This window comes from Triticum aestivum, chromosome 2B, assembly GCF_018294505.1.
Source record: "Triticum aestivum cultivar Chinese Spring chromosome 2B, IWGSC CS RefSeq v2.1, whole genome shotgun sequence".
Taxonomy (NCBI): domain Eukaryota; kingdom Viridiplantae; phylum Streptophyta; class Magnoliopsida; order Poales; family Poaceae; genus Triticum; species Triticum aestivum.
This window is the reverse complement of record NC_057798.1, coordinates 2,333,861-2,344,949: the sequence shown is the minus strand read 5'-3', so window position 1 is coordinate 2,344,949 and position 11,089 is coordinate 2,333,861. Positions and strand designations below refer to the sequence as shown.

Here is an 11,089-nt window from a genome sequence, read left to right as displayed (position 1 = left end):
ACCTATTTTCTTATTTTAAAAAAGCTTGCCATGTGTGTATAGATCAACTTTATATTGTGAATACATAAAGCTGGCCATGCGTGAACACAGGTGCATTAAAGAATGAAGAATACATCGGCACATAGCACGAACCATGGACAAACATTGGTATGTAACCTATCTACTCAGTAGGTGCCAATTTAGATGCACTGAATCGACACCAACTTGGGCGAACTAGTGGTATGTGCAGAAACAGCGAAACATTGCAAAAGCTCCTCTTTTCCCAAATTGTGTGGTGAGGAACCAACCTATGCCCCCAATTCGTCCTGCGGAGGCAACTAGCGGCAATGATTTAAGCATGAACCCAGTTCCCCACAGCCGATTACCCTTGACTCATCCGAATTCTCCTAACAAGGTAGAAATTGGCAGGTCTATTTGGAGGAAAAAAGGATCTACTAAAATCTAGCTTACTAAATATTGGTCAGATCGCAGGACTGTGCACGCACACCGCAGATCCAACAGATCACGGCGCGAGACAACAGGACCCAAGTCTAACTAAACCGTGCAAACAAGAGGGAGACGGGATCAGAGGAGACGCATTCGCACCTAGCCGGAGCTGATGATGATGTTGTTGATGGGGATGAAGATGAGCTTGACGAAGAAGCCGACGAACCCCATGACGACGAACCCGATCGCTGTCCGCGCCGCCACCTTGGTGAACTCTGTGTGCCGAATCAGCGTCAGATCTGGTGAAAGAGGAAAACGAACCGGATCCGGACGAGCAGGCGCGAGTCTTTGGTCCTTACCCTTGCGGTCGGGCTTGTGGCAGCGCTTGACGAGGCAGACGCTATCCTTGGCGAACTCGCGGAGGGGGTCCACCACGGAGTCGACGGCGTCCATGGCTGCTACCGGCGGGAAGGCGAGATCTCCGAGCCGATGACGATGATGAGGTCGCTGCGTGAGGGGAAGGGAGGGGGAAGCCAATGGGCGAATGGTGTGCTGTTTGGATTTGTGCTTTGGATCTGCGTGGAGGGGAGGAGGAGGCCCGGCGGCGAGCTATGGTGGGAGGATGTGGTCTGAATCGGGGAGAAGGGGGCGGGGGCAATGGCGGTGGCGAGAATGGATCTCCTCGCCGCGGCGGGATGGGGAAGGAGGGGGCAGCGATGGGGGGGCGTCGTCGTTGGTCGTTGCAGGTCAAGAGCAGCGGCGCTTGGGGGGAGGCCGGCGGCGGGGTAGGAGTTGGGACGGCGGAGAGGGAGGTCTGGGTCGGGGAGGGAGATCTGGGTCGGGGAGAGGGAGGCGGCGTCTCATGGGTCGGGGAGAGGGAGAGGGAGGGGAGTGTGCTGCAAGATGCTAGGGTTTGGTTGGCCAGCGTGCGTTTAGGAGACGTTGGATCTGTATGGTGTGGACGGCTCAGATCGGCTTAGGGGGGGTGATCCGTGGGAAGGGAGGTTCTGCCTTCTGATTGGTCCAAGAAATGTATCATTTAAAATAGTTTCTAAGTGGTAAAAATAGAGGGAATTTATCAAGCAACTGCCAATAATTTTTTCCAAAAATGGCACCACCAAAAAATATCACTCAACTTATACAACATTTTTTGGACGATAACCAACTTGTATGCATTTCCGATATTTCTAGCATTTTTTAGCCATTTAAACAAAAAATAATAGTTTGCTCGTAGTTTTTTTGTGAAGGACCTACCATATATTTGTTGCAAAATTGTACCAAATCAATTTTCTAAAATACTAGGACATATTTAATGCACAATTGACCAAATGGTTGGGTGTAAAAAAAATTGATCCACCTCTCGTGAAAAAGGCAAATTTCCGCAGATTCAGTTGGAAACGGGTCAAATATGAACTATAACTACCTCGTAGTTTGCTCTTTATTTTTTTCCAAAAATCATTTCTAGGTACATAAGTATCTATTTAATCAGAGAAACACCAAAAATATTCCAAGATTCAACCACTAGCTAGAAACGGTCATTCCCGCCGTTTTGACCGCATTTTGAAACGGGCATAAAAATTCAAAAAAAAATCAAAAAATTGGGAAACCTTCGCATTGTTTCATTGTTTGTGGCCAAGTTCCCAGGAAAAATAATAAACTTGTAATAAGGCAATTATTTTAAAAAAGTGTTCTCAGAAACAAGCTATCACGTGTGGAGATCAATGGCTTTCAAGCCAAATGATCAATCTTATGGCCACATTCATGGCATAGTTTGTTCAAATGATCTCATATTGTGCACAAGGGTGCATCTTGGAATGACAAACAATGTTGCCTAAGGAAGTTTTCGTTTTCTTTGGACGAAAAAACCATTTTCCATTTTTCGAGTGCCCAAAAGGAGGGTTTTTTGTGAAGGACCTCCCAAATAATTGTTGCAAAATTGGACCAAATCATTTTTCTAAAATACTAGGCCATATTTAATGTACAATTGACAAAATGGTTGGGTGTCAAAAGTTTTGATCCACCTCTGGTGAAAAAGACAAATTCCCGTCGATTCAGTTGGAAGCGGGTCAAATTTGAACTGTAGGTGCCTCATAGTTTGCTATTTATTTTTTCCAAAAATCATTTCTAGGTACATAAGTACCTATTTAATCAAAGAAACGCCAAAAAAATTCCAAGATTCAACCACTAGCTAGGAACGGTCATTCCCGCCGTTTTGACCGCATTTTGAAACGGGCATAAAAAATTCAAAAAAAATCAAAAAATTGGGAAACCTTCGCATTGTGTCATTATATGTGGCCAAGTTCCCAGGAAAAATAACAAACTTGTAATACGGCAATTATTTTAAAAAAGTGTTCTCAGAAATGAGCTATCATCTCTCAAGATTCATGGCTTTCAAGGCAAATGATCAAACTTATGGCCACATTCGTGGCATAGTTTGTTCAAATGATCTCATATTGTGCACAAGGGTGCATATTGGAATGACAAACAATGTTGCCTAAGGAAGTTTTCATTTTCTTTGGACGAAAAAACCATTTTTCATTTTTCGAGTGCCCGAAAGGAGGTTTTTTTTGTGAAGGAACTACCAAATAATTGTTGCAAAATTGGACCAAATCATTTTTATAAAATACTAGGACATATTTAATGCACAATTGACCAAATGGTTGGGTGTAAAAAGTTTTGATCCACCTCTCGTGAAAAAGACAAATTTCGCCGATTCAGTTGGAAGCGGGTCAATTTTGAACTGCGGCTGCCTCATAGTTTGCTATTTATTTTTTCCAAAAATCATTTCTAGGTACATAAGTACCTATCTAATCATAGAAACACCAAAAAAATTCCAGGATTCAACCACTAGCTAGGAACGGTCAAGCCCGCCGTTTTGACCGCATTTTGAAACGGGTATAAAAAATTCAAAAAAAAAATCAAAAAATTGGGAAACCTTCGCATTGTGTCATCATATGTGGCCAAGTTCCTAGGAAAAATAACAAACTTGTAATACGGTAATTATTTTAAAAAAATGTTCTCAGAAATGAGCTATCAAGCGTGAAGATTCATGGCTTTCAAGCCAAATGATCAATCTTATGGCCACATTCATGGCATAGTTTGTTCAAATGATCTCATATTGTGCACAAGGGTGCATATTGGAATAGCGAACAATGTTGCCTAAGGAAGTTTTCATTTTCGTTGGACGAAAAAACCATTTTCCATTTTTCAAGTGCCCGAAAGGAGGTTTTTTTGTGAAGGAACTACCAAATAATTGTTGCAAAATTGGACCAAATCATTTTTATAAAATACTAGGACATATTTAATACACAATAGACAAAATGGTTTGATGTAAAAAAATTTGATCCACCTCTCGTGAAAAAGACAAATTTCTGCCGATTCAGTTGGAAGCGGGTCAAATTTGAACTGCAGCTGCCTCATAGTTTGCTATTTATTTTTTCCAAAAATCATTTCTAGTTACATAAGGACCTATTTAATCATAAATACATGGTTTGGTGGCGATACGTCGAGGTTTGGGCGGTGGCTAAGGGCCCCAACTCTAGAGCACGTAAACTCGCATGCCCGCCGCGTGGTCACCGCGTGACCGTGGTGTTGCCATGTGTTCTGGGTGGCCTAGGCATGTCTAGTGGGTTGGGCACTCCCCAGGTTGGTGCTAGGAAGAAAATTACAACATAAGATTCTCACGAGGAGACCGATCGATGCTCAAACATGAATTAGCAGCCAAGTGTTTGATTAGCGGTACGGGAAATGTACATGGCTAATGGGCGTGAGTTTTGGCTGAGGATGATCAGTTACTAAGAAGACCGTTTTCACAAATTTTCAGCTCAAAAGGAGGAGCCTAGGTGGTACTTGCTTTGCAAACCACCACACTGGACATAAATACGAATGTTGAAGCTCGGCTCAAAATAATGAATGGATTGAGCTGGCATTTGGTGGAGGATGGTTATTTGGGCATAGGAAAGCACTGTAGAAAATGGATACTATTTGGACATGCCAAAGTGGTACTTCCTTCACAAACTGTTACTCTGAACAAAATAGGAAAATGAATATTTTTGAATTATTTTTGAACTAGGCAAGGAAGGTTTTTACATATTTGATGAAGATATGACCCAAAGAATTTATGAGACTTTTTTAGGAATTTTGGGAATGACAGAAATATAGGTTGCTTCACAACCTAGGGCAAAAACTGCCACATGGACATGACACATAGGCAAAACTGATGAGGTGGCGCCTAGTCATAGCAACCCCCCATAATTTACAAGGCTATGACCATCTATATTGGTCGTTAACAACTAGAAATAAGGCAGCGGACTAGCGCTGTTAGCTTTATGACCATTTCATGTAAGGAAATTATGACCTTTCTGACCAAAATGGTCGCAATGGTTTCGGGTTTGGAGCCCCTCGAACAGCTTTTGACCAATTGGTCTCAAATGGTCATAAATCTATGACCAATTCTTCCAGGGTCACTGACAGAAGGTCATAAGTTGACATATTTCTTGTAGTGAGGAGAGCGCGCTGCTGTCAAGGGGTTTGGTGGCGGTGCACTTTGCCCCCGAAGGGGTTGTTCTTCGTCCCTGCACCTCAGCTTGCCGATGCGTGTGGGGATCGAGAGGAACTGGCGTGGCCATGACGGCGTCGCTGCTTTGCCGGCGAGGCCCGAGGCCCTACTCCGGTGACTTTTTTTATTATTTTCTCTGCCCTTCTAGGGTTCTTGTGGGGATCGAGAGGAACTGGAGAGGCCCTACAAACGCCAAATGAATCATGCCAGATCCGCCGGAGACACGCCTCCACACGGCCTTCGACGATGTTAGACGCACCGCCGGGATGGGAGTTAGACGGGAATAACCTTATTCCATCTCTAGGGAGTCGACATCACCAACGGCTTGGAGCCCAGCAAAAAGGTCTGTCAGTTCCTCTCCAGGCTGCCTCTCCCGACTCTTATAGCCCAGTGGCTTGCCTACGTGCGATCGGTGCCTTTGTCAGACCGACATCACCAATGGCTTCCTACACACAGTGCTCACTGACACCGCCTACATGCAACAACCCAGGGCTTCATCAATGTCCGTCATCCAACCTATGTGTGCATGCTGCACAAGGCGCTTTACGGTCTCAAGCAGTCGCCTCATACATGGTACTCACGGCTTAGTGATCGTCTACAGGAGCTCGGCTTTGTGCCATCTGTTGCCTATACGTCTCTGTTCATCTTCACACCATTGCGCGAAGGTGTACTCCTCGGTGTGCTCCTTGAAGTTGAAGGACGACGGCCCGCTGCGCTGCCGCGTCATGGCGCGGGAGAGCTGCCGCCAGAAGAGGCCACGCGCCCGTGCGGGTCGAGGTCGCTCTGTGGGAGCACGCCCGCGTCCCAGCCGGTGGCCGCCTTCACGCCGCACGCACGGGAGCCCCCTGCGGCGAGGGACGACACAGAGACATTGGCAAAGGCTGCCTGCATGGCGCTACCCAGCGGCCCCCAGCATCGGACAACCGAGGAGCCGGTCTCCAGCGCGCAGGTGAAGCCGTCGCCGGAGACGAGGGACCCGAACGTGCCAGGGACCAGCTCCGGGAACTGCCCAGACCCCCTCCTCCACCATCAGATCCCGTGCGCCTGCCCGTCATACACCGTGACGTGGTCGGTGATGAGGATACAGACCTACGGTAGGGTCACAGGCCTAACCTATACGCCCTACCCAAGTCACTACCCTAGAAGCAAAGGAGATCAAGAGACAATAGGGAGTACCCAACAAGGATGCCAAGTGCAATCCACTTGACAATCGACCACTCGGGTACCCCTCCGTCCCGAAACCACTTGACCTACAGAAGACCAGAAGTCAGTCAGAACAGCAACGGGCGAGTATTCACTCCGTAGTCTTTAAGGCCATTAAAGACACTTAAGAGTAGCGTTATCACTAACACCTCAATCTTTATGTACATTCAACCCTCTGTAGCGGGGGATGGCTGGGGTCCTGGCGAACTCTATATAAGCCACCCCCTCCTCTGGGACAAGGGTTCTCATCCCCTGTAACTCCACACGCATATAATCCAATCGACCGCCTCCGGGCACCGAGACATAGGGCTTTTACTTCCACCGTGAAGGGTCTGAACTCGTAAATCTTGTGTGTACAACTTCACCATAGATGAGATCTTGGATCCTCATACCTACCCCCCATTCTACTGTCAGTCTTAGGACCACGACAGTTGGCGCCCACCGTGGGGCAGGTGTCTTAGCGACTTTTTGGTGAAGTTGGATTTTTCCGATCCCTATCATCATTGTTTCCGGCGGTGCATTGGTTGAGGGCCGCGAGATCCATCTCGGCGCGCTCGTCTTCGTCACCGATGACTCCGCCCGGCTTTAGGAAGCTCCCCTTGACACCGAGGCGCTCCCCGTCCGTGGGGCGACGCACTTTCGCGCGTGCGTACGCGGCGTCCTTCTCCGGCAGCCGTCGACCCAGTATCGGTCGGCTCCCGTGGTGTCCTCACTCGCCACTGTTCGCTGTCGCAAGCGATCCGGTCGGTCGCGGCTTTAGCGATGGGTGAAACATGCGGCGGCTCGCCAGTTGGCCACCCATCAAGTCGCAGCAATCGAGCCCGACGAAACTCTCTACGGCCTGTTCGACTGGCTCCGTCGAGACCGCATCCGAGTGCGATATCAGCGACCCTGCGGCTGGAGTCTTGATGGTCGACGGACCACGTAGTCCGCTGGCTTCCGCCGCAACGACGGCGGTGATGGTGGCGGCAATCCGTCACGCGTTCACGAGGAGTACCATCCCGAACCCCTCTCTTCACAGCAAAGAGAAGAACTTCATCGCCGCAACATGGATGCACTCCACACGCCCATCATTGGGGAAACCCCCAAGGCTCGGGCCTTGGAAGAGGTGCGCCTGGCTAATTTGGCTGAGCGCACTCGACTGGAGAACCTTCAGCATGCACTCGACGAGCGTGCTCGGGAGCGGATCCCCGAGTCCAGTCGACGACAGCTTTTTCGCCTCAACCTAAGGTATACCGCACTCCGATTCAAAATCTCACAGCTGCGGCCCGTATAGCAGGGTAAATCTCACAGTTGCGCCTGCCCGTCGTACGCCACGACGTGGTCGGCCCCGACGGCGAGGTCCGAGAGCGGCGCCGGTCCCCTGTACACCCACATGAGCTGCCCTGGGGCCGCTGGCGGCCAGCAGAAGAGCGCGGTGACGCCGCCGCCTAGAACCGCGCCAACGCCGCAGAGGAACCCCGCGTCGCCCGAGACCTGCGAGAAGACGAGCTGCGGCGCGACGGAGGAGGCGGAGGCGTTGTAGGCCGACGAGCCGGCGCCGGCCGCGACGCAGTAGACCGTGCCGTTGTCGGCGGCGACGCCGCAGACGGCGGAGCCCCCCGCGACGGCGAGCGTGGAGGCCGTACCCGCGGGCGCGAGCGTGGAGGCCGTGTTTAGGGGCTGGTTTAATGGTCACGGTGTTTTTGCAACAAAAAAAAAACACCCGGATCGACTAGTATTCACCCAGGATCGACCAGGTGGCGGTCAAAGCGAGGTGGCGGGCGCTGACTATGCCAAGTCAGCAAATACGTACACAAAATCATACAAATGGACCAAAGTGAACCCTGTGCACAAGTACGTGAACCGTAGTTAGGGTATTTCAAAGTAGTGGTACCAATCTGTCAACCGGCTCAAGTTTAGTAACGTACATTGAATTTTTCTCTATGCTTATCTACATCTCGACGACATTGTCATTACTTGCAGCCTGACATTCTACTGCAGTCGATCACCTTCCTCATCAACTCGGCGCCTAATTCCCTGTCAAGGATCTTGGTCCCGTTCGTTATTTTCTCGGAAGTATGCCTTGGAGGTTCTTCACCGCGCTGGCATGGAAATTATAAGCCTGTTACAACCCCGGCGTGTACTCATGACAAGTTGTCTACTGATGTTGGGCATTTACCTGGCGATGAAGATGCCTTCCGCTACCGTAGCATGGTTGGCACGTCCAGATATTTTGTTCACCATCAACAAGGTCTGTCGGTTCCTCTCCAGACCGACTGAGGTGCACTAGGAGGCGGTAAAGCAGATTCTATGGTATGTACGTGGGACAATGGACACAAGTATGGGCATACGCAAGTTTCATCGACACTCCTGAGCATTTTCATCGATGTTGACTGGGCAGGTTGGACGGACAACATGCGATCCACCAGAGGCTTAGCTCTCTTCTTTGGCCTGAACCTCATCTCTTGGAGTGCGAAGAAGCAACCAACAGTGTCACGTTCATCGACAAAAGCTGAGAGGCGCTTGCTAATGGGACAACAGAAGACATATGGTTGCAGTCATTGTTGAAGGAATTGGGAGTACCACAACCGAGACCTCGTGTCCTTTGGTGCGATAATCTTAGCCCTGATCAACCTCACTGCCAGTGTTTCATGCTCGGACGAAGTATGTAGAGGTGAATGTGAACCTTCACTTTGTTTGTGACAAGGTCGCACTCGGCGGTCTCGAAGTATGGTTAATTAGCTCGGCAGACCAAACGCATTGACCAAGCCTATGTGCACTAAACTTAAAGAAATGTGCCTCTGCATACAAATTAAACTGGGAGCAACTAGTATAAAAGCTGAGCTTATGGTAGAAGAATAGAAAAAAGAAATCTGAGCTGTTGGATTGAATATGGACGGCACAGATTGGAGTGGAGGCATCTCATACAACTTATTGTACATTTCATGAAAACCCCCCTACTGCCAGCTAGATGTAAAACATGACTTTTGCAGTAAGAACCCCAACTTTCTCATATCCAGCCATTTTATCCCAATTTCAAATCCTCACATCATCGATGCCCAAATTGTACAGTAGTCGCTTGTACTAGATCACCGATTATGCAAGAAAACTTAATATGGTTAAGCCAATCTGTTCCTAGTTCATCCCATGCTGGACCACCCCAAACACAAATATGAGAGTACATGTCAAGCACAAATTTCTGAACACATGTCTAAGTGGATCATCCTGGGAAGAAATATTTGAGTGTATGTCATCTATCTTAATTCGGGTACACAAGAGATATTTTGTAGTACATGAACAGCGAGCCCGAGAACGAAGAACTGAAATGATGCCCGCTGAATAAACATTGCTACCAAAACTTGCATCGGGTTTGTTATCTTGATAGCACATGAAAGAAAAAATAAATTCCCTTTGCCTCCAGTTATAGTGCTTCTTGCTCTTCAGTCTTCATGTTCTGGAAAAGATGGCACCAAACAAATCATTCAGTTTGAGTGCAAGACGTGCAAGGGCACCTAAAGTATTTGCTCATGAGCTAATCAAATGAATATGCATCAACAATACGTTGTACTAGCAGGAACATATCTGCTCGCTGCTAGCACATAAAAATATTCTTATTCCCCAAATTATTTTTGCCACCGTGATTGTCTAACTAGAGAGATGATAATGTTAAGCTTAGCATCCAGTCCTTCATTTTTTTATGCAGAAATTAACAGATAAGGACCAATCCATCACAAGCACAGGGAGGAGCTGAAAGTAAAAATGCTTTATCCTTCATTACACTGAAGTTGTTATTCTGATTGATTCCATTGGACACCAAGTATTACTTTAAAAAATGCATGGTTAAAACTTAAAAGGAACACTTTTCTGGAGCACTGATATGACATTGCAATCCCAACACTTTCTTATTACTGCCCATGAATTTTGGTTCTAAAAAAAGGAAAATTGAAACTCTAACAGCAACAAACAAATAAATATATTACGACGGCACAAAAGCAAGTCCGCACACAGATCCAAAGTTAAAAACATGAGTGAAATACATGGAAGAGAACCATTTTCTGCACTTGTATGTAGAGACTAGAGATTCTAAAAAAGATCTTGCTTCAATCAAAATTTTCGCACAAGTTCAGAGCGTTACAAGTTTTTCTATGGAGAATCAGCGAGGGTTTAACAGCAAGTAGAATTCTTTACCTCCTTAAGACCCCGATTGGAGCCTTGTATAGGCCTGTAAATACTTTACCGGTGTATTTTATTATCCCATAGAAGCAACCAGTATTTTACCGGTGATATTTTCAGATTGTCGACCGCCGTGGTCAAGCCGTCATTCAGGAGTCGCGTCTTCGAGTGCCCGCGCTCTCCGCCTGATTCAGTCTGCATGCCACCTGCTCCTCCCCACCTCAACCTGATGGTCGGCGGGAGCTCCAGCCATGCACCGCCAAGCAATGCGGTGCACCCACATCAGGGACCTGCAGAGACCGTGTCAATCCTGCAGTCAGTGTCGCCGATGCCTCGTCCCATTGCCCATGGCTTCATCCAGCGACGCGTCTGCTCGTACTGACGATCGTTAGAGAGAGATGGATGCCATGCAAGAAACGACGGCCAGAGCAGTGTTTTCAGAACCGCGGAATATAGGTGTATTTAGCAAAACCGGTGTAAAAAACTACTACCTGAAACGACTAACCAATCACGTGATTAAAGGCCGCCTATTTTATTTTACGGATGTATACCTTACCAGTGTACTGGGCAGAAAAACTACTCCCTCTGTCCTATAATTTATAAGAGCGTTTTTGACACTAGCGTAGTGTAAAAACGTTCTTATATTATGGGACGGAGGGAGTACGTTCCAATCAGTCTCTAAAGCACACAAGAGAGAGTTGTATAGGTCCGCTGTTCCAACCAGAGATAGAAAATGTGAATGTGAGA

General features: G+C 47.6%; 1 protein-coding gene across 1 annotated transcript; it reads right to left on the bottom strand.

The window, feature by feature from the left end:
* Nucleotides 1–585: 585 nt before the first annotated feature.
* Nucleotides 586–879, bottom strand: LOC123039814 (protein transport protein Sec61 subunit gamma-like). Its single transcript, XM_044462818.1, has 2 exons — nucleotides 786–879; nucleotides 586–701 (listed from the first exon to the last, which is right to left on the bottom strand). The coding sequence occupies exons 1-2, from the start codon at nucleotides 877–879 to the stop codon at nucleotides 586–588; spliced, it is 210 nt and encodes a 69-aa protein (XP_044318753.1).
* Nucleotides 880–11,089: the final 10,210 nt, after the last annotated feature.

Bases quoted from the DNA above. Each gene is read 5' to 3' on its own strand.
- LOC123039814 (XM_044462818.1), bottom strand. From the start codon at position 879: ATGGACGCCGTCGACTCCGTGGTGGACCCCCTCCGCGAGTTCGCCAAG. The intron at 702-785 runs GTAAGGACCAAA...TTCGGCACACAG, and splicing joins CCACAAGCCCGACCGCAAGG to AGTTCACCAAGGTGGCGGCG.